General features: G+C 41.3%; 1 protein-coding gene across 5 annotated transcripts in view; it reads right to left on the minus strand.

Annotated features, from left to right (window-relative positions):
* PLEKHM3 (pleckstrin homology domain containing M3) overlaps positions 1 to 23,566 on the minus strand; it is a 189,802-nt gene that overhangs the window by 84,626 nt on the left and 81,610 nt on the right. For all 5 annotated transcript variants that reach the window (XM_036850935.1, XM_036850936.1, XM_036850938.1 and 2 more), the window contains 2 exons: positions 20,072 to 20,265; positions 2,720 to 2,783 (listed from right to left, as the gene is read on the minus strand). In XM_036850935.1, coding sequence (XP_036706830.1) covers positions 2,720 to 2,783; positions 20,072 to 20,265 — 258 coding nt within the window. The remainder of the gene's footprint in view (positions 1 to 2,719; positions 2,784 to 20,071; positions 20,266 to 23,566) is intronic.

The following is a 23,566-nucleotide window of genomic DNA, read 5'->3' on the forward strand; positions in this document are numbered from 1 at the left end:
TATAGTTATTTCATATAATAGAAGAGATGTTTTTATAGAGACCTTTGTTTTAGGAGTGAGGACGGGAATCAAATGGGAGAGATAACTTGCTCTAAAACTCCTGAAGCTGACTTGAAACAGGGTGACGTAGAACCCAGACAGGGGCTGAAATGGTACAGGCCGAGCTGGGGCTGGGAGCTGGGTCAGTCAGGCTGGGTTTCCTGCTACCCCTGACACGCTCTGTCACAAAGCAATAGTATGTTTTCCCCCTTCTTGTGTTCTCTTCTCTTACCTATTTGCAAGAACAGTTCAGATCCAGAAAACACGCCAGAAATTTACTCTGAAACCAAGGGAAGATGGGGCGGAGGTGCCCTTCAGTACTGATAGCCTAGATGTAGAGAGATCAAAAGCTAAATCCAATTTAACCCACCTCAGGCAGAAAAAGATAATTGAATTAAACTTCCTCTAAATATGATAGGTTTGGGGATCTTAAATCCAGGCACAAAGAACCAGGTTAGAGTGAACTGTGGAGTAAATGGATGTAGGGAGCTCTAGCCACCCCCGCCCACAGGGAGTTTGATAAGCTGTTGATTGCCTCTATCGCTTTACTAGGAGGCTGAAAACTGATTAAGCTGCTTATGGGGCTCCCGACGCTAATGGTCTGGCCCACCAAGAATACTGCTGCCACTGATTTAGGTAAGCTGCTTGGCATGTATGGTTTGATTATTACAATGGGAAAGAAAAAAAGACAGCAGGGTATAGGAAAGCTTTAAAAAAGAAGGCTTTATTATGCCAAATAGCTACACTACTTTGACACCCTAAAATGAATATAGAATTACTGATTCTTTCTCTTCATCTGGTATCAAAACTCATTTTTGAAAGGCTTCCTCAAAAAGCACTCACTCTGGGGTCCACCCATTCTATTTTAAACCACCTTTACAAGAAGATGCCACTGGTGCCTTTAAACATACTTCTCCAGTGATAAGAGTCTCGGTCCTCAGATACTAAGATCAGGTAGAGTCCTAGAAAATATATAAATGTATACTGGGTCTTGTATCCAATTCTTCCCCTTGAACACCACTGGGCAATCATAATTAAAACTGTATCTCTTTCCACTCCAGCCAGCAGATCACTGGTGCTTGATTACGTAGTATAGGACAGCAGGACTGAAGGAGGGGAAGGAGCTGATATGTGCAAATAGGTTTAAACTGGGTGCACAAGTGGAAATTAAAACCCTAGTATTCTCTCACCCTGTCCAACTAAATGCTCTAGAACTATTTCTACCTTTTAAAATAACCTATCATCTACTTCTGGCGGGATAAAGAGAACACAAAACTCTTAAGTTTAAATTACTTTTCAAGGTTTTATTTATTTTTTAAGTCTTGAAAAATGAGTGAAGGATCTGAACACAGATTAAGTTGACCTCATTTCTTCTGGGCAAAACAGCAAGAAACAAAAGAACCGAATCACAGCAGTTTGAGACGTTCTGAAAGTGGTCACAATTTTTTTTTTTTTTTTTTGTAATTGACACTTGAAAGAATCCACAATATACGGAAAAGAAAGCAATGCTTTCATGCAGTGTCTGAAAGCTTCTTAGGGAGTGAGCTGTTGATTTAAATGGTTAACCAAAGCTTAACATATTCAGAATTTTGGGTTGAACAGACAAAATGTTGGCTTTCTTCCCGGGTGTTAACCTGGTCAGTCATTAAAAGGATATACGTACACAAATGAAAGTATAAAAAGATGATTTTGACTCTTACATGCTCTGTTGTGTTTTACTAAAATTTAATGTCATCCAACTGTTTGACGTGAGCACAAGTCAAAGAGTTTAATATATTCATTGCCTTTTATGTCTTTTTTTCCCTTGTACAACTTTTTTTATTGATATAATTCACATACCATAAAGTTCACTCTTTTAAAGTATACAATTCACTGGCTGCTTTTAGTATAGTTTCAAAGTTGTGCAACCATCACCACTAATTCCAGAACATCTTCATCAGCCCCGAAGGAAACCGCACCCCGTCAGCAGCCTCTCCTCACCCCCCGGCTCTCCCCAGGCCCTGGCAACCACTCACCTACTTTGTCTCTATAGATTGGCCTATTTTGGACATCCTAAGAAAAGTCCACATAAAATAAGAATCATAAAATATGTATTCGTTTCGGTCTGGCTTCTTTCAACATGATGTTCTTAAGGTTCATCCGTGCTGTAGCATGTATCAGTACTTCACGCCTTTTTATGGCCGAATACTATTCCATTGCGTGGATATACAACATTTTGTTTATCCATTCATTAGCTGATGAACATCTGGGTTGTTGCCACTCTTCAGCTATTATGAATAATGCTGCTTTGAACATTCCTGTACAAGTTTTTATGTGGACATATGTTTTCAGCCCTCTAGGGTATATGCCTAGCAGTGGAATTGCTGGGTCACAGGGTAACTCTACGTTTAACTTTTTGAGGGACTGCCAAACTATTTCCCTAAGTGGCCGCACCACTTTCCATTCCCAGCAGTGTATGAGAGCTCCAGTTTCTCTATATCCTTGCCAGCATTTCTTATTGTCCTAGAATATCTTTTTATACTAAGTTTTCTTTTCTCATTCTGAACAGAAAATAATTGATGATTAGGGCTTGTGAATAAAACTACTCCAGTGATGGCAGAATTCAGTGCCAAAGTCATAATCAACAAAAACATTTTCCCAGGGAGAAAACAGAAATGAAATGGCCCCTCTAAGTGCTTACCTGCTGCAGATCAGCGAGGGAATACAGGTGGATCTGTTGAAGGAGGTATTCTCTGGGGAAAATTCTGAAAACGGACAGAAACACAGATAAATTGTGGTGCTGCCACAAAACACACTTTTTCTGAGAAGTTTCCAAGTCTCATTCAAGAATCCCTTTCCACCTAATACTCTTCCTCCCCACATCCTCTGAGAAACCTGTAATAATACCTTTTTCCAGATACTTTTCTTTCTAACACAAATACCAAAAAGGGAGTAAGGGTGTGATCTTTGATTTCTGATGTAGTCCAAGGTGCTAGAAGCACAGTGCAATGGTCCGGGCCTGAGGACCAGAGTGCCAGGTTTCTTGTACCAGCTGCGTCCCTAACAAGCTGTGTCATATCAGGCAAGTCCTAAAACCCATCTAGCTTCAGACCCTTCATTGGTTAATGAAGGTGACTGAACTTGTTGTCTTAAATCTCTTCCCAGCTCTATTAGTCTATGTCTAGATGAATAGATTTTAGAGTTGAGAAAATCAGTTGGAAGGGCAACCTGAGTGTCTTTGCCTAGAGGCTCCTATGGCTTTCATTAATGGAGATGGCAGTGCCAAACACCACTTAGTGAGCTATCCTCTTATGTACACAGTGATGAGTTTTGGAACCTAGGTACAGATGGGAATAATGGGACAAAATATTTCAAATTGAGACTCCCTGACAAAGTCTAATATCTTTGGTTGCTGTCAATTCATAGCATCTGGATAAATGACAGTGAGTGAACAGGAAAAACAAATCTATTAGGGACAAGCAAACAGGTACCGAAGCATAGATGGTTAGAAAACACCACACACACACACACACACACACACACACACACACACGCATACACAAAACAAAACGCATGGTGCTAGCATTTTCTCTTTGTCTTAGGATACAAGGAAATTGCATAATACCACCTAAATGAAAGAAGCCACCAACTCAATGAACATTTTTGACTATCTGCTACATGCCAAGCACTGTGCCAGGCACTAGGAAGACAATTATGAATGAGACAGTCCCAGTATCTGAGCATATCAGAGCATATCAAGGAGCATAAAGTCAAGCTAGGGAAAGATACATAAACTGATAATTACAACACACCATGGTAACATGAAAATAGGAGTTATATGCACAGGGTACATATTTTTAGATTGGTCTAGCATGGTAGGTCCCAACCTTGGCCGTCTATTAGAATCACTTGGGAAGCTGTTGAAAATCATAGGGCATAAGTATGGGTAGAACCCAGAAATCAGTCTTAAAACAAAAACTCTCGTGGTGATTAGTGCAGCCAAGGTTTAGAACCACTGGCCTAACTTGTAGCTTGTTGGGGAATTCATTATTCAGTCTTTCAATTAAGTATGCATTACTGGACAAATCCTAGAGATTAAGTCCTTTATCCTTCCATTCATCTATCTAGCCATCCAATTCTGATTAAGCACAACTGTGTGCCAGCTACTGTACTAGGCCACTGAAAAAAGGGCACTGAACCAATTAGGTGAAGTTCATCCCCCATGGAGGTCTGGGACAGGCATATTCTAGTTTGGAACACTCCTGATAAATATATGATAGGCTCTGAAGATTTCTGCTGAAAATTCCTGTTTCATCCACAAGAGTGAGAACAGACCAAGTGAGTGACACGGCCCTTATACTCTGGGGAATAAAATTCAGTTCCTAAGGCTAGGCTCCCTTCAACTCTAATGGTTTGGGGCCGCACCTGTGGCAGGTAGCAGCACACAGTCCCAGCCCAGCTGGGGAGGGTGTTGGGAAAGTGCTCAATCCCTCCATGTGGGATGAAGCTTCCCTACAAAGAGGCCCCCTATTGTAGAAGGTAGACTGCGGTCCCAGGAGGGACCATGAGACATAACCAACTTCCATTTTCAATAACATACACGTATGACAGAGATGATCAAGAGGCCTATTCCTCATGGCCCCCTACAGGATTAACAACAAGAGAAGTCTGCTTCAGGTGTGGCCCTCAACGTACATCATTTAATTCTCACAACAACCCTGCGTGGTAAGTACAACCTCCATTTTATGTGAGAGGGAACTGAGGCTCAGAGGCAAAAACTAATTTGCCCAGGGTCACAAGCTGGGATGCAAGGCCAGGACTTTCTGACTCCAAAGGCCTGTGCTTCTTCTACTTTCCAGGAGATGAAGGTGGAGGAAGGAGGGAGGTGGGTTTGAGCTGACCATCTAATATAGCTACATAATACATCTCTCTTCCAGGTAGGTGTTTATTGCTGTTCAGGCCAGCAGCAATATAGAGCCATTGGTGCTTTTTAAAAGAAGGAAAGTAACACTGACGCGTTTGGTCATGCCCACTTCCGGAAGGCAGCTGGGAGGGTGGAGAGACTGCAGGCAGGGACAGTCCTGACCACGTACCCCAGGGGCTCTTCCAGGGTAACCACAAGGTGAAAGCGAAAGGGGTGAGTGTGTAGACACAGGAGAACTTCTGGAAGAGTTGACAACATTTGGAATTGAAGGCGACTCTGAAGTCCTAGCTTGGGTGACAGGATGGTGATGTCATTGGCCAACACAGGGCAGGCTGCTGGGGGAGGGGAAAAAGCATTGAGATTTAATTGCGCTGAATATCAAGTGCTTGTGTGGAGGACAGGCGTGGCCCTTGCGGATGTGGGGCTGAGAGATGTGGAAGAGCCAGGGGCACTTCTGACAGCAGCACAGAGGGGACAGCTGAAGCAGTGGGAACGGAGGGAGCGGACCTTGGAGGAAAATGAACAGAAGCGGGGCTGAGTGTGAACAGGGGTTGTTTTTACTTTTTTTTAACCTTACAAAGCCTAGAATTATCTGAAGTACATTTTGGTAGTCTGCAATTTTTCTCATGCTTGAAAAATTGTTTTGAAAATAACCAGGATGTTCACATCTACGTGAGTTCCTAACATTTCCTCTTTTTGTGAAATGTTTGTGCCCTTATACCCTTCACCTGGCTTCCCCTAATGGTAACACCTTACACAACCATGGTGCATTGATCAAAACTAAGAAATGAACTATTATGTAAATGAGACCTTATTCAGATTTCACCAGTTGTTTCACTAATGTCCTTTTTCTGTTCAAGGATCCAATCCAGAATACAAAATTGCATTTATAGATTTTAAAATATATATCAGTATTTGCAAGATGACTTGAGACCCAAACATCATGTGCAGAAAAGCAAACCTAGCACACAGTCTTTCAGTGGAGGTCACTAGGGTAGCAAAGTATGATAATCTACTATGGGGACAGAGGATGTTTAAGTGTGGTTGAATGGGAGGAATAACCTTTTTCAGAGGCAATTGCCTCATAATGAAATCCCTTAAGTAAAGTAAAATGAAGGCAATGTGGCAGCAGGGCTGAGAAACAGACGGACTGAGCTAAACAAGCAGGCTGGAAAATCATTTCAAGATGAGCTCCTGCCTTTTCCATTGGTTTATACACACGTAGGTCAGCTGGAGAAAAAGTTAGAAGGAAGGTGACTGAAATGAACTCTAGCAGGGACAAATGCAGGGTAGCATATCGTTAATGTTTGCTACTTAAAGTTCTTGTCTAAAATCCCAAAACTTCCACGACTGAGAGTGTACAGGATATAAGAATTAATTGCAAATTTACAAATGGAATCATACTGGTATACACTTACTAGAGTACTACAGCCAGTCAGTTAGTTATCCAGTCAACAGACACTACTGCGTGCCTAAAATGAGCCAGGTGCTGTGCTAAGGGCTGGAGACGGGTATGTTCAGTGAACACAATTGATGAGCAGCAAAGAGAATTTCCAATTTCTCCTCTCTAGGCTGGGTCCCCTTTGCCTCCAAACACTGTTCATTACTCTTCTCACAATAACCGGCCAACTCTGGACACAGTAATCTCTAATACTCCTTAAACATTATTTACACAGCTAAAGTGAGCTGTGTATGTAGTGTTTCTGTGTGTCAATATATTTCACATATTTATTTTCTCTTCCCCTCTGGAAGCGATTCTAAGCCCCTCCAGAAGCACCGTATCTGTTGTCTCCTCTCTGGCACTCTTCAGTGTCTAATACTATAATTTACAAGAGGTCAGCCTAACGACACAAAGAACTGGAAAATGCAATATATGCAGAAAAGATAGAGGAACTGAGCTTGTTGTGTTTGGAGAAGATGTTGTGTCCAGGAGATTTAGTGGTGGCCATAAAAATACAGACTTTTAAGACAGATATTGCCAATCAGCTTTCCTTCTCTCTGAGGATGGAAATTATATCAAGAAAGCATTGAAGTCAAATATGAGAATAAATTTCCTGAGAGGGAAGACTGAGCAGCATTAAAATGTGCCTCTTACAGGGATGCTTTTTAATGTAAATAAAAGAAGGAAAAGATCTGTTGCAGTTATTTAGAGGTAGGGACTTGCTCTTCTGCTTAGAGGAGGAAAGGATTTCAAAGGCGGGGCCAGATAACCCCGTCAGTTTGTTCCTCTTTTTCATTGCTGGCGCCGTCAAGGCAGACTGAATTGGCAAGACATTCTCGGAATATCTTTTCTTTAATTTTCTTTTTTAAATTACAAAATTTTTTTTTAACGGTTTCAGTCCATTTACAATTACAAAATACTGGTTATATTCCCCGTGTTGTACAACACATCCTTGTAGCCTATCTTACACTTACTAGCTTATACCTCCTATGCCCACCCTATATTGTGTCCGCCCTCCACCGCTGGTAACTACTAGTTTGTTCTCTGTATCTGTGAGTCTGCTTCTTTTTTGTTATACTCACTAGTTTGTTGTATTTTTTTAGATTCCACATGTAAGTGATATCATACAGTGTTTGCCTTTCTCTGAATATCTTCTTTAGGCTGATGTCCACAGGGGAAGTGCAGGGCAAATAATGACATAAAAGCCAAGCCCCGAAAAGCACAGGCAACATCCCATCTGGGTGATGCCCAGAGCTTCCCCCACTGTGGCTTTGGTGTACAAGGAGCTGGCTTTGTACCTGGCCTGTGTGACAGGAGCTCTTTAGGAAATGGATGGAACAAGCAGGGCCTCCCAGGGGTCAGTTGTGGAAGGGATTGTGGAGAACCCGGAGGCCGCGGTGTGCTTGGGTAGCATTAAGCTGCCTCCGGCAGATCTGACTAGGAGAGGATAGGGCGCTGCAGGGGACCAGAGATGAACCTGCAGCCACTTCAGGCACTGCTAGGGGAGCCGCTCACGTCTGGGAGGCAAGGTTTGGCACCCCCTTGAGAGCCATGGCAGCACTAATTTTATAATTTTACTATTAATGTATTCAATAAAGGATGAATGATTATTTGCAATTTTTGGTCAGAAAACACAACTTGTGATCACCATATGGCCCAGGAATTTAATGCAAATGAAGTCCAGTCTTACGACCTCTGTGACTGGTCACTACGGCTAAGAACCTAAAATCAGAACCTAAAATCAGCACACATTTTCATTGCAATGAGCGGATGCTGGTATGTATGTGACAGAAAATTTGGAGAAGACACAGTTCTTTTTCCAATACATACAGACAAGTGAGATAAACAGACAAGTAAACAGACAGCTCCAGCTCTAGCGTGGAGTGCAGGGCTGAGGGGAGCCTGTAGGACACCTGTTCAAGAAAGGCCTCAGAGAACCGACAGGTCAGAATCCATCTGAAGGAGTGGAAGAATGGATATTACAGGTAGAGGGTGAAGCATGGGTAAGAGCAGAGAGGCCAGGACGAACATAATTCTTTCAGGGAACAGGCTCTGTATGCGTATATATGTGTATATGTGTCCATGCTGGGGGTTGGGGGGACTGCAGGGCGTGAGCTCAGAAAGTTAGGGTGTAGCCAGACATGCGAGGGCTTAGACGCCTAGAGAAGAGCCTACCCGCAAAGAGATGAGTGCCTCAAGCAAGAGAAGGGACAGCATTAGATTTGTGCCTTTAAAAGATCATTGACAGCAGAAGGGGGAAGAGACTGAAGAGATGGATAATTCTGGAGATAAACTAGGTGAGAAATGATGGGGGCCTGAACAGAATTTAAATGGTTGCCCTGGGGTTGGAGAGAAATGGCCTACCACAGACAGATATCTCCAACAATCCACAGGTCATGAAGACTAACAGGAAACGGAGGCCGGGAAGGAGCCTGGCACTGCTCATGGTTTTCCAGCTGGGCCAGTAGGTAAATGAAAGTTCCATCTACTAACACAGGGAATAATGAAGAGGAGTCACCTTTGGGAAGAAAGGGTAGCTCAGCTGTCGGGGCAGAGGTGTGGAATGTCCAAGTGGAGTCATCTGTGAGTCCAGGGAGGAGAGCTGTGTGCCTACAGGTGAAGACATGAAAATGAGGAAGAGCCCGAGATAGTACACATTAGCGCAACAGAAAAGACTGGACACTGGCAAAACAACACTATTAAAGGAACGGCCGCGGGAAGAAAGCTGGGAAGAAGCAGTTTGATAGGAGAAAAAGCGGAAGAGCCAGCATCCAGGAAGCCAAGGAAGGAGAGAATTTCAAGGACAAAGAGGGTCAACGGCATCAGAGGCAGAGGAGAGGTCACATAATCCGGGGAAGACTCCCACGAGGCCTGAAAGGTGCCTGCTGGTTTTGGCAAAGGGGAATTCATTAGTGACCTTAGAACAGTATCCAGGAGGAAGAGGGAAGCCAGACTGCAGAGGGGTGAAGGACCGTGGAATATTCTTTTAAGAAACTAACTTTAAAGGAGAGAAACTAGGCCATAGCTACAGAAGGATGCAGGACTAAGAAAGGATTCTTTTCTTAGAGATGGGAGCCACTTGGGCATATCTATATGCTAAAATGAAGAAGCTAGTACAGAAGCCAAAGCTGCAGATAGAAAAGTAAGGAAAATGACAGCGCCTGAGCTAGTAAAGGCCTAGAGGAAATGGGATGTGGACCCAGATAGGAGCTCTTCCAAATACACATTTGTGTGTGTGAGGGAGCATGTGCCTATACACACACTCTGCATTTTCTTAATTGAAATGCTTCAAGTTTCTACTAAAATGTTACGTAAAAGGTAACTACTAATTTCTCCAATGTTCCCTCCAAACTTCAGCATGTTAGGTACGGAAAGCTACAGATTACAGCTACAGTTGTCTGACTTGGCAATCCTTTGGTAAATGGCCTCTTTGCTGCAGGATGGTGCTGCCTTTTGTTTCTGGTGAGGCGGCTGTGTTTAGGGGTTCTCTATGCAGTAAGTGACCTCACTGTACTGTAGGCCTATTCATCATCAGGTCTGACAGCATTTCCCCAACAGGCCAACCACAAGGACAGCCCTGCTCATGCCAATGCAACTTCTTCTGGTTGGCCCTGACGCCAAAGCCAGAGGACAAACGTGATAAGGAGAGTCAGCTCCACACTTCACTCACCCATCAAGGGAAACTGCATCGCTGGCAGGTGGCACTGTCAAGTTCTCTGATACCAAAGAACAATGAAGAAACCTGCTAAAGGATCATGGAAACCAACTAGCACAACTGTTTCTAGTGCCAACATTTTCTATTTTATCACCTTTAGGATTTCCTGACATACTGAGAAGGTAACTTAGGCTTCATTTATAGATTGTTCCAATGAGAAAAGTAAGAAAAGATGAAAATCAAAAGGGAAAAAGGTCATATATGATTCATATCGCTTATATTACACAGCTGGTACTTGGGGTTAAAAATGCAGAAATAATGGCCTATGAAATCAAAGGCAGTAGTCTATATAAAACAGGTAGGGGGTCCTCTTCTATTTTGGACCAGGACACTGAGTCAAATACATCAAGACTCATTTAACTTGACTAATTTCTGGGGACTTCAACTCAGTTCCCACCAAGCCCTGATGCTCATGAGAGAAAAGGGACTAAGTCAGGCACACCCTTTGCAGGATTTTGATAGATTTAGTAATATCGCCATTTCCCTGAAGCTCAGTTATTAGAGCTGCATAACTGGCATTAAAAAACCCAATGATTAAAATGAAAAAAGTCTGAATGAAAATATCTCAGCACGTGTAATAGACAGGCTTTAAAGAAAAGACTCATCTCCCTCCCTTCCTGTGTGTTGTGTCTCTGTCTCTCTCTCTTACACACACACACACACACACACACACACACACACAATAAAAAAGATAACACCAAAGGAAAACCTCCAATTTTGATTCTAAATCATAAGGGTCTAAAGGAAGAATACAGGTAGAAGTGCATAAGGAATAATTTAGAAAGGAAAACCATTTATTTATGAAATATTACTGTGTTCTCCAAGAATGTGTGCTCCAGGTTAGGTAATCTGTACGGAATTGAGAGGGCTGCGGTATCTTTCCTTTGGAGGGCACACGCACCCACACTGAAATCAGCAAAAAGCACTGTGAAGCATCCCTAGGGAGATGCAATTTGGTGTTCTTGATATGAGCTGAAAACACTTCCTGAAATAGTTACATTAGACTGGATGTGGACAGGACTCGTATGTCCAACCATGCTCCCAGCTAATGGAAAAACAATTTTAAATCAAAGGCAGATATTGCGATAGCAACCCATGTGGAAGAAACAAGCTTCAATCATTTCAGCAGATACCTCATTTTGCTAATCTCATTGGCTGAAAAAGTGGCAAGATTGCATCAGATATTATATCTTGGAAGATAGGTATGGGAAATAAGGGTCTCTTACCGGCTCTTTCAGAAATTGTGCTTAAGTTTCTTAGCAACAATCTAAAGCCTGGAGTAGAAATACTTGGGAAGTAATTTGGGTTGTGATTATTCTGGGGTCTGATTATAAAAGTGACAGATTATATCACATTATAGATCCTAGCTCAAATTCTTACGGTATTCAATGGTGCCAAGAATACAACACTTTTCCTGCCATTCAATGGTGCCAAGAATACAACACTTTTCCTGCCATGAGTTTTATTTTTTTGTTGTCTCTTAGAAAATGATTTTAGATAATTTATAGATTTCATTTAATCTTAGAATAAGTTAAAACACTTTCTAACTTTCTGAATGATTTCTTGGTAAATAAAAAGCTACATGTATATTACAGTAAAATTAATATATAACTTGCCAGAGCTCCTTTTTCAAAGTTTATCAATCTGTTTAGCTTTGAATGACACTTTTGCGGATAGTCTATAACTCCTTTTTAGAGTGTTGGTATTAGCATACATATTTACAAAATTTGCTGAATGAGATCTCTGGAGAAAATGAAGGAAGGGGGAGGGGCTATCAGGAGATCAGGAGGTTAGACGACTTGAAAACCTTAGTTCTAGAAGTCATCCGAGGGAAAAGGAATTCTTGAAGGAGACTGAGAACGGTTGCTTTCAAAAACTATCAAAATAACATCCTGTGTTTTAGTAGTTTGAGTCCTGATAGATTCATGCAGCTAATCTGTTGAGAGTAAAGCCCCAATGACACTTTTAATTAGCTAACTTGAAAACTAGCTACAAAGTCTGGCTAATATTAAGTCTTACAGAGAACATAAAGAGCTGTGTTCATTTACTGAGCTTAAAGAAGTGCTATCTATTTGCCTGAAGTGCTAATAACCGCTGGTCTTTAATGAGACTAATTTAGTGATAATATTGTGGCTAAAATGGGCTTATTCTTCTAAAAGCCAATATTAACCAGACTTTGGTTAATAATCAATGGCACATTTGGATCTTAGATTCTGGTTATAAGACATTCCTCATTTGCAGTTCAGAGACACAGCAAATCAAGTCTGTGTAGATTGTGTTTTAAGAACGAGGCTGCCCGATGAGATAGGCTCTCAATAAGCTAGCCTCCTACATTAAGTGTATTCGAGTCACAAGGGCATGAAATCTTTTCTCTGTAACAGACAACCCCTCCACCTAATATGTCTGACTTATTGGGAGGTAGGGAAAAGAGGAAGTGTTGCTATGATATCTCCCAGCTCAGGCAATCTTTTGTTGGGTACATTGAATACTATCCTCATTTACTTCTTCCCAGATCAAGGGTATAACAGTATGCTCATGCATCAAAACACCATTTTCACTCAGTGATTCATGATGCTTTAGACAAATATTTACCGGCATAAAAAGATGTTCACGATATACTAAGTGAAAGGATTGGGTTAAAAGTGGTATGTACAGTATAAAACCATTTTTTAGGGAAAAAATAATCTGCAGAGGAAGCAGTATGAAAGGATATGCACCAAAGTGGTAAGATAATGGATGACTTTCTTATTTTTGTTTTCTATGATGAACAGTATTTTTTTGTAATATGAAAAAACTGTTTGACCCAATTAAGTGGGCAGAATGTTGGTAACAGTACTTTATTTATTTAATTAATTTGTTCACCAAATATTTATTTGCCCCCACTATATGTCAGGTATGGTTCTAGGCCCTGGGGATAGAGCAGTGAGCAAAACAGATAAAAAGCCATGAGCTTCTGTCGTTCACATTCTAGTAGAGAGAGCAGGGCCTCTGCACACGGCTGCACAGGCTGAGCCAAGCACGACCGCCATAGCCATACACAGTGGCACCAGAGAGGGAGACAGACAAAAATCAAACACCACGTTCTGTGGTAATAAGCAGAGAACGAAGAGAGAAAGTGTGGGGCGGCGGGGCGGGCAGTGTGTGCAAAAATTTTAAATAAAGTGGTCAAGGATGCTTCAGTAACGTGACAGCTGCATACAGATCTAAAGGAGGTAAGGAAGCCAGCTACAGAACTATCTGGGGAAGACGAAAATGAGCATAGAGACTCACATGGGAGCCTGCTTGGTGTGCTCGAGGAGCAAAACAAGGCTGGTATGACTGGAACAGAGTAAAGGAGGGGGAACGTACTGGGAGATGAGGGCAGAGAGGTGATGGGGAACCAGGCTTATACGTCCTTGGCTTTTACTTGGATTGAGAGGTGATGCTATTAGATAGTTTGAATCAGAGGTGATATCATCTAATGTACACATTAACTATAGCTGTAGCCGGAAGAACAGACTGAAGGGGGAGATCAGTTACCGCAAAAATCCAGGGGAACAATGACAGTGGCTTGGACCCAGGTGGTAGCAGTGGAAGTGATGATTCTGTGGTGATTTTGATTTGAGTGGATATATTTTGAAGGTGAAGCTGATAGGACTTGCTGATAGGTTGGGTGTGGAATGTGGGAGAAAGGTGTTTGGCATGAACAGCTGTATGGGTAGAGGTGCGGTAGGCGGATGGGGGGCCTACAGCAGGAGCAGTTTGCTACAGGAGTGGAGGAGGGGCTACTAGCTCAGTTTTGGACATATTAAGTTTGAGATGCTAGTGGACATCCAAAGGAGGTTTCACCCTTTGGACTTAGCCTCCTGTCCAGTGAATTCACTAGCCAGACAGACAGCTTTCCCTGGGGGTAATAAACGAAGGAATGGGCAGGGAATCTTGGTGAATCAGGTGACATTTCTGGGGACTGTTCCTAAGTGCTAAGCAAGCTGCTAAATTTTGCTTGAAGGAAGAGGAGGCAAGGAGAGTCTGACAGGATATACACACACACACACACACACACACACTCACTCACTCACTCATTTTTTTTCTGGCACTCCCCAGGATAAATAATGGTAATAAAAATGGCTGTTGTTACGATAGAAATTTCTCACTGTTCAGTAAAGCTGATATTTCAGTGAGAACTAATTCTGGATATAATTATAATTTCAAATAAAATGTGAGACCAAAGACAGGAAAAGGTGACTTAGAAGGTAGAAGAATCATGTTTGGTATTGTCTAGAGATTCCCAAGTCAAGCTGTTAAATTGTTCAGAATGGTCTAAGCCAAGAACTAAACTTAATAAACAAGTAGGTTCCTCCAGAACCATCACAATTGTGTTCTAAGTAACTGGAAGGATAGGCGTAATATTGCTTACTGGCCTCGACTAGTGTTGGAGAGAAACTAGTGTTAAATACATATCACAATAGGAACTTTGGATTCACCAGGCACCCAATCCCCAAATCATTTGTTAATGACAGAGAATGGGAAACACTCAGGCATCCACTAATTAATTTGTATAATGTCTTTCTTTGGACTAGATGATTTCACTTCAGCACTCAGAAGAGAACAGAACATATGACTTAAATCAGGATTTCTGAAAAGCTAGTCCAAACAGCTGGCGTTGGTCTGGTGATGTTTTTAGCAATCCAAGGCAAAATGAGAAAAGAAAAAGCATAGTAGAATGAATTTTAAATCTATTTGACTTTAAAAAGTTGTTTCATTGCTGTCTGCCTATTTTTTTTTTTTTTAGCATTACTACGTTCTTTTATGAAATGATGGTGAAAAATAGGTGGATATTTGTTTTAGCAAAGGACATGGATAAGACAACCCTACAGATACCTCTACATTTACAGGTCTATGGAATGGAAAGGTTTGGTAAACACAGACCTAGCGAAAAATGCACTCATTAGCGCTAAGCCAATTGTCATGCCTTGTTCTCCAAGGCTGGCGCTGGCAGTGAGCACAGGAGTGCCTGTGTCAGCAATTGCACCTTCCCACTCAAGGGACATTATTGTCTGCCACCTCCCCGCCTTCCTTCACACTCTCCTAGATGACCTCAATCAAGGCTTCAGGAGATATAAAAGCAGTTCCTTCCTCTGAAGAATCTAGAAACTCCTGGACGTCACGGCCACCAGCAAATGCACTGGGGAAGCAGCAGCAATTTGAGCATCGGAAACCCCGGTTCCATGTGTGGACTCTGCTCCTTACCAGCTCTGTCACCTCAGGCAAGTCACGCAGCATCTCAGAGTCACAGTTCTTTCCCTTCTTTGTAAATACCATCTGTCTAACCCATCTGAAGGGCTGTTGTAAAGAGCAAATAATATATCGATATTTACGGGAAAGTACTTTTTAATTGATTAAATCATAATTATCTCACATGGGCCCAGGTACCATCATAAATAAATGAAATGGGCTGAGGATAAGACAAGCAGGGCAGCAACATATTATGTACCCAATGCCAGTGGGTTTGGGGAGAAGATAGGAGGGGTAGAGACTATGGGAAAGTGCAGAGTCCAGTACGTAAAGCTGATTGCTGCATCCAGGAATGAGGGAAGCTTCTGTGTAATCAGAGCTTCTGATTTCTTAAGAGAAACCAGAGAGTTTTATTTTGTGTGAGCATGAAAACTCCTAATTATTTAAATGTTAGCTACTATTTTGCAACTTTAAAACCTGGTGGGGGCCATCCCTGAAAGGCCAAACAAAACATGTCTGAGGGCCAAATCTGGCCCCGAGGTGCCCTTTTGTGACTTCTGATTTACACACGTACCCCACTATTCCTGTGTTCCCAGCTTCTCTTAGGGTCTCTCCTGAAGACGTCCTTAATGGCTGCTGAGCCGGATGCGTCCTGGCAGTGCAAAGATCTTCCACAGAGTACTTCATGCACCTTTACGTGTGGACACTGTAAATAATTTTTCTCTTGAAAAGTTAAATAGGCCTTGAATCAATCCAGCAGGGTCGCTCGCCATCTGGGAGTCCTCAGAAACGGTGAATGGTCAGCACTATAAACATTTTAGATTTCATGGAAGATACTGACTTTTTCTAAACTAATCACCCCTGCCAGTCAAGATTTGCAGTATGGGTTCAAGAACAAGGCGTTCACTTAACAACAATAACAAAAACAGTGAAGATAAAAACAGGACGGTCATCATAATGATAGGCCTAAAAGCCAACTGTGACTTCCCTAATAAGGCGACGACCGAAGTTGTCTCCCTGGCGGTTGAGCGCCAATACGATTAATCAGTCTGTTTCCAGTTTCCTCATGACAGCAATATTAACAGTTTGCTTTATTCTGTTTATATGGCGCTGACAGGTCTTCAGCATGTTGGGCCTACTTGCTGGAGATTAATGACAACTTTTATATGGAGGTAAAAACCAGGCAGGGAGAGAATGCCTTTTACGACTAGATAAGAACTGGATTCTCTTGCTCTATTTTTGTTCCCCTGTTGCTCATCAACTCCTCCCTCTTTTAACTTCTATCAAGGATACGTATGGTTAGTTGTGCCCAGCAGGTCCTTCTCACTGTTTAAACCACCCCACTCTAGATGTGGTACCCACAGGTGAAACAAAGGGAACCTTAAGTATTGTTTTTGAACAAGCTTATCATCGCTAAAAGTACTGTTGGCTAATTTTGTTTTTAAAAAGTCAGATTCCATATAAAAGTGAAAGAAGATTGATTGATAGGCAAGAGACGGCTTCTGGTGACAGGAATTTTAGCATATGAGGTGGGCAATGGTTCCTCTTTGTAGCTATGGTTATTTTTATAGACACTGAAGAAGGCGGAATTAGCAAGCATGGCCCAGCTATAAGAAGTATGGACATCCCAGAAAAATCTCTTAGACATATTTCACTAAATAGTCATATTTCAAAATAAATCAAAAAGATTTCTAGCCTCCCTCTAACTCGCCACCTCCCCCCAAAGTTATGAGTACTGCTTGCTACTGGTATACTTTTCTCTGTGCCAGGTTGGAGAGCATGGTAACCCCAAACATTATGTTAACAGTATATAAATATAGAAAAACTAAAATAACATTAAAAAAAAATCAATCACCTCCTCTAGGGCTCTGTAGGAATCACTGCCTCATTCTTTGCTCTTAGGGAGCCTTAGGGAGCGTCCTGCTCCACCTATTTTTATGCAACAAACGCTTAGATAAGTACATACTGCATACCCAGGAACCGCAGGCCCTGGGCCCAGCTGGCCCTCCAACCCACTTCCTCTTGCTCACCCCTCTCCTGATATAGTGAGTAGCAGGAGAAGGGGCCTGATTCCAGTAGACAGAGCCTCAGGGGTAGCTTTTAAGGGGAATCTTTTAACAAAGATTTTAAAAGCTAGAGACAAGAACAGTCTAGGATAAGAAAGCAGTATTAATAATAATGGTATCTGTAGAGTGTTTACTATGTACAAGCACTACTGTAAGCCCTTCAGTTGTAAAAACCCATTTAATTCCCACAACAGAATGCACTGAGGGAAGAGTTAAATAATTATTTGTGTTTGAAGTGCAGTGTTTGAGAGAGCAGAACAATATACTGGATTAGATTGGGGCAGATCTTTAATTCCATACTTGTGCTTTAATAATTTGTCGGATGCGAAGGTTCAACTGGAGAGGAAAGAAACCCAAGTGAGACAGAAAGTTAGAAGGATACTGTAATAGTCTTGAGACTGAACCAGGGGAGGGCACTGGAAGTGAATAGGAGAGGAAAGATTTGAGACTTCTCCCAGAAACAGAAATGTTTTTTTGGCTGATTTGGTTTGTTCTTTAGTTGATTTGTTCATTCATTCAACAATTTCTGAAAGTTTCAGATAGGTCAAACACTGTGCTAAGTGACACGGGGAAGTAAGAAAAAGAAGAATTTGAAGATGACTCCTTCCTCAAAACTGGGCTACTAGCCACTGCTCAGTGGTCTGAAGTGACACTGTAACAGACATCCATCTATCACGCATCCCTCCTTCCATCCATCCATTCAGTAGTTACTGAATACCCACCTTGTGCCAGGCACTACACTACATAACGGTCATGAACAAGTCCAGGAAAGAGAAATGAAGGAAAAGGAAAAAAAGACTACTATTTTCATTCTCACAGCCCCAGGAATGCTTTTTTTCTGGAACTTCCATTCCTTTCCTGGTGGTCTGGCCATAAGGCGCAGTACACGGTGGTAAACCACCAAACTGCTGGAACAGCATAGGTATTCTTAGTCATCCATATGAAGAGAGGATCTGCTATTTAATTTCTAAATGTGTGCCCAGATCTGACATATTTAACCAAAGCAAAACATTATATCATAAAGGTATCTAACATGATTCCCATGTGTAGATTTTAATATCATTTAAAAATATAGGCACAGGAAAAACCAGCTCTGAGCAAAGCCAAAAGGTACTGAAAGTAATAGAACAAACATACTTTCAATGTAAAAAATCTTGTATCTAGTTTAGTTGGTGAATTAGTTTGAGACACATAATTTTACTGCCTTTCAGGCAAAGCCTTGATCTTTTAAAATTAAGATTTGTCTAGACTTTACAAGAGTAAATCCTGACCACTTTCTAGCGCTTTCTGAAAAACAACTAGGTAATAGAATGACTACCACTGAGAAGTATTTTGCTTTATGGCAGCTGCCTTTTCATTATTATTTTATATGAGAGCTTGTCTAGATATTATGTATCCCTTACCATCTACATTTAGTTCTTTTCAAAACATCTCTTCAGATGCCTGGGGTTTTGTCAGTTTCTTTGGATCTTAATTGGATTTCAAATAGCAAATGATATCACTTTCCAAAGGTTCTTATTCACATAGGCTTGCCTCCAAAAATCATGACTAATGTATGCCTTTAAATTTCTATTAAAAAAAAATTAAAAGGTATGTTTAGGGACTTATGAACACCATCAACAATTATTTCAAGTATAAGCTAGTTCATATATGCCAAGGGTGAGAATTTAAATGCCAATAAAACCTAACTGTAAAAGAAGGAATTTGATGAGAGCAGGCACATTTTAACTTCACTTTTATGTTGAGGATCTGAGCCTGGCATGGACTTGTGTGTTCCATAAACTCTGAGATAACCAAGCTATGGATAAGCAGCCTATGTCAATGTAACATGAAAAGGCAGAATCCTGGGCCTTTTCATGTTTTGTGGTTGTTGTTGGTTTTTTAATGCATTTTAATTCCAGCTCTACAGCCTGCATCATTTACCAAGTTTGCTTCTGTCTGCAAAATAAGATTTGAATAACCACCTACTAATTTCCCATTGAAAAAATGTTTCTAAGTTATGAAATATTTCAAACATGCTTATTTTTTCCTGATGATAATACGAACTGAACTTGAGGGAAATATAAAACACTACATAAGTGATCAATGAAGACACTCCCATGAATACTATCTCAAGTTAGCCTACAGGTAAAGAGAGGTCTTCACCATTGTGGGAACTCGATCCATGGGTTAAAAGCCTTCAGTGGGCTTCCCTGGTGGCGCAGTGGTTGAGAGTCTGCCTGCCAATGCAGGCGACACGGGTTCAAGCCCTGGTCTGGGAAGATCCCACATGCCACGGAGCAACTAGGCCCGTGAGCCACAACTACTGAGCCTGCGCGTCTGGAGCCTGTGCTCCGCAACAAGAGAGGCCGCGGTAGTGAGAGGCCCGCGCACCGCGATGAAGAGTGGTCCCCACTTGCCGCAACTGGAGAAAGCCCTCGCACAGAAACGAATACCCAGCTCAGCCAAAAATAAATAAATAAATTAAAAAAAAAAAAAAAAAAAGCCTTCAGTTACGCTGAGATATTATTTTCATTGTGTTTGGCTCAACCGGATAGAGGCCCTCGGAGGAAAGAGCCAAAGATGAGCCCGGAGGGAGAGCCACAGAATTCGAGATACTCCACGTTGTAAAGGCCCTTGGAGATCCTCTAACCACCCTCCCGGGGCGGGAAGAGAAAAACAAACCAGAGCCGTCTGACATTTATGACTCTTACCTGCGGCGCAGATCCTCGGCCACCGCTGCCCGGCAGCTGAACAAATAGGCTCGCAGCGATTTTAGCCGCTGCCGCAGGCGCACCACGGTGGCCAGCGGCTCGGCGTGTCCGTACAGCATGGGGTTCTCCTGCTGGATGTCGATCAGGGGCTCTTCGTACACGTACTCCAGAAACTCTTTGGCCTGCTTAGACACCTACAAAAGAAACTGCTCCATCAGCTCTGGCGAATCACCCGGCTTTCCACACCTCCTCCAACCAGGAACCACAGCTTAAATATCAAAATAACATCACCTTCTGAACACAGCCAAATGAAAAAGCCCATAGTGTAACGTATAAGTATAAAGTGTGGCTTTTCTTTCTCTCTTCCAGAAACACAATTGGTAAAAGTAACCTGGGCATTGAAAGGAATTCATTAACTCTGTATGTTGATCATGTGATTGCATAAATCTACACGTGATAAAATGACATGGAACTATACAGAACCAGTATACCAATGTCAATTTCCTGTTTGTTTGTTTTTTTTTAATTGTACTATAGGTATTTAAGTTATAACCAGTGGGGAAAGTAGGTAAAAGATACACAGGACCTCTCTGTATTATATTACCTATGCAACTTCCTATGAATCCATAATTATTTCAAAATAAAAAGTAAAAAAAAAAAATTCATTAAGACTTTTTTTTTTAACATCTTTATTGGAGTATAATTGCTTTACAGTGGTGTGTTGGTTTCTGCTTTATAACAAAGGGAATCAGCTATAGGCATACATATATCCCCATATCCCCTCCCTCTTGCGTCTCCCTCCCACCCTCCCTCTCCCACCCCTCTAGGTGGTCACAAAGCACCATTACTACTCTTAACAACAATGCTGACTTTAAAAACTAAAACTATGTGCACATATATGTATATATAGTCTATAACACTTTTTATAAAGTAGCCACTTTAAAAAGATAGGTAAACCATGCACATACTACAAAATTCAAAAGGAATAAAAGGATCTCTCCCAAAAAAGGGGAAAAAGGATATTATATGCAGAACAGTGTGCACAGAAAATAGGCTCAAACACACACTTTCGTAAGCAGAAAAGAGTTGCTCTTATTAGAACAGCTCTGAGCTTAGGCTGACTTTGGCCAATAGATCCATCCAACTCTATATCCACTTCTGGTAGTAAACATCAAGAGTATGAAAGTTGATTTTAAAATGTCACTGTCATCCAAAGAAATAAATAGAAGAAACACATCTGAGATACAGAGGGAGTAGCTTAAATAATGCATAACCCGTGGGTAGTTTGGGGGAATCTTTGCATACCAATTCACTGATACTGAGGACGTGGACCTCTCCACAAAGTTTCCACCAAAACCTCTCTAGTACTGGGAGTAAGACTGGAATTCAACATAAACAAAACAAACAACTTTGCTTATTAAAAAAACTGAAAATCCACTGTTCCACACTCTAGGCTAGAAGAATATTGATGAAGATAAACAGGATACAGTCCCTACCCTCATGAGATTCACTGTTGAATATAATAGACAAATAATTAAAACAAAAAATACATGTAGCACGTAGCCTGTCATCTGCCACAAAAGGAATATGGATGAGGTCCACTGGGAGCTTAAAGGAGGGAGACATCAACCATGCTGGGGAGAAGGGAGCTAGGAGCCAGGGCAGGCCTGGCAAAGCAGGTGACACTGGCTCAAGGTCTAGAAAGATAAATAGAAATTCACTTGGTGGGTAAGGATGGGACAAAGGAGAGTACAACAAGCAGATACAACCACAAAATCTATCAATATGTACATGTGATAACGAAATGTATGCCTACTGTAGGTTGAGTAAAAACACGTTTATGAAATTCAGTATTATTTTCTTTATTGTAAAGCTCATACAGAAGTCTATGTTCTTATAGAGATGCAAAAAAAAAGCATCATTTTTTTTTCCCTAACAAAAGTTATTTTTTCCCCTTATAAGCAATTATTTTTGAGGTGCCTGTTCTGCTGTATGATCCTTTGGGATCCCGCAAAGTTAAAGAGTTAGAGTTAGTGATGTTTACAGTCTCTGCAAATCCAGCTCACAAAGAGGCACCGCGAATTAGCCGAAACCTTTGACTCTTTAACCAGACTGGAAATAACAGTTGACAGGGCTAAATAATGCCTCATTCTGAGGTCTAGAGATGCAGGTACATACATGGCAGACACTACAGCAGGCATCTGGCACTCAGCGGAGACCACAACAGGCAGGGCCCTGTCCTCATGTAGCTCACAGTTCAGCGGGGAAAGACAGAATTGGGTTCAAATATTTTGTTTACCGTGGTTAAATATTTGCTATATTTAAAAATCTTAAATGAGGGAAAAAAATGGATGGTGTTCTGGAAAATGAAGTACAATCCACTTGAAACTGTTGCTGAAGAATGATGTATTGTACAATTCAATTAGTCTTTCTGGCTCTATTGAGCAGTGTTTATACTGAGCCAGGGCCCCGCTGAATTAGGTTAACAATGCTACCTTTTAGTAGGTGAACAGAAGGACAAAGGGCACTGGCCAGTCTCCCAGGCCTTAAAAGGCTTCTCTCTTCAGGTGGTACTTAAGCCCCAATGGAAAAAAATAGTCTTTTACAGAGACAGTAAAAGCAATGAGACAAATGGGATGGCAGCTACTGACATCAGCATTCATACGCTGAAATTACTAAAAACAAAAACAGAGCTACTTTCAATAAGGTCTAAGGCACTGCTTCACAAAGTTATTAGCCAGTGTTAGGAATACAGAGCATATTGTGACCTTGGCTGCCTGAGTATGTGAACAAATAAATTCCTGCCATGTTGAGCCCTTTTTGGCAGCAAGGCACATGCTCATTTTTTGGGAAACAACCACTTATATCAGTGAGGGAATTTTTGAGAGAACTCAAAATTTGGCATGAAATGTTATTTTTGTAAAATAGGAAATCAGTGGGGATACAGTGTCCTAAGTTCAAAACCACCCTCCATACTGATATGAGCATTCTACTTTCAAACTCAACTGTAATTAAAAAGCTTTTTAAAAAATATATAGTTACTTAAGGAAGGAAGCCAATGATATTCTTAAGTGACAAAGTTTATGTGAGAGAAAGTTTCTTTCTTATTAATAGAAATATTTCATGAGTTATATGTGAACACTAAATAACATTCTACCTAAGAGCCAAGAGCTACTGTCCTACTTCTTGCCTACCAAATTATGAAAAACATCAAAAGCCTGAGTGCTGTTTCTGATACGAAAACTCAGCTCATAAGTGCGGATGGATAAGCCCACTATGCTTTCCTTTAAAAAAGTGAATGGTTTAAGTTGGCATTCTTTTTCATGATCCCACTCCACTCACATCAGAAGCAATTTTTACAGGGTTGACAGTTCACTTTTCCAACCTATTGGCCTGTTAGTATTTTACTAAATAATATTTGTTAATGATATTAGTATTATTAGTATAAAACAGTTTCTTTCCATGGGTCTTCTAACTTAGAATAGTTTAAGCTAT

The sequence above is a fragment of the Balaenoptera musculus genome, chromosome 4 (genome assembly GCF_009873245.2).
Source record: "Balaenoptera musculus isolate JJ_BM4_2016_0621 chromosome 4, mBalMus1.pri.v3, whole genome shotgun sequence".
NCBI classification, from domain to species: Eukaryota; Metazoa; Chordata; class Mammalia; order Artiodactyla; family Balaenopteridae; genus Balaenoptera; species Balaenoptera musculus.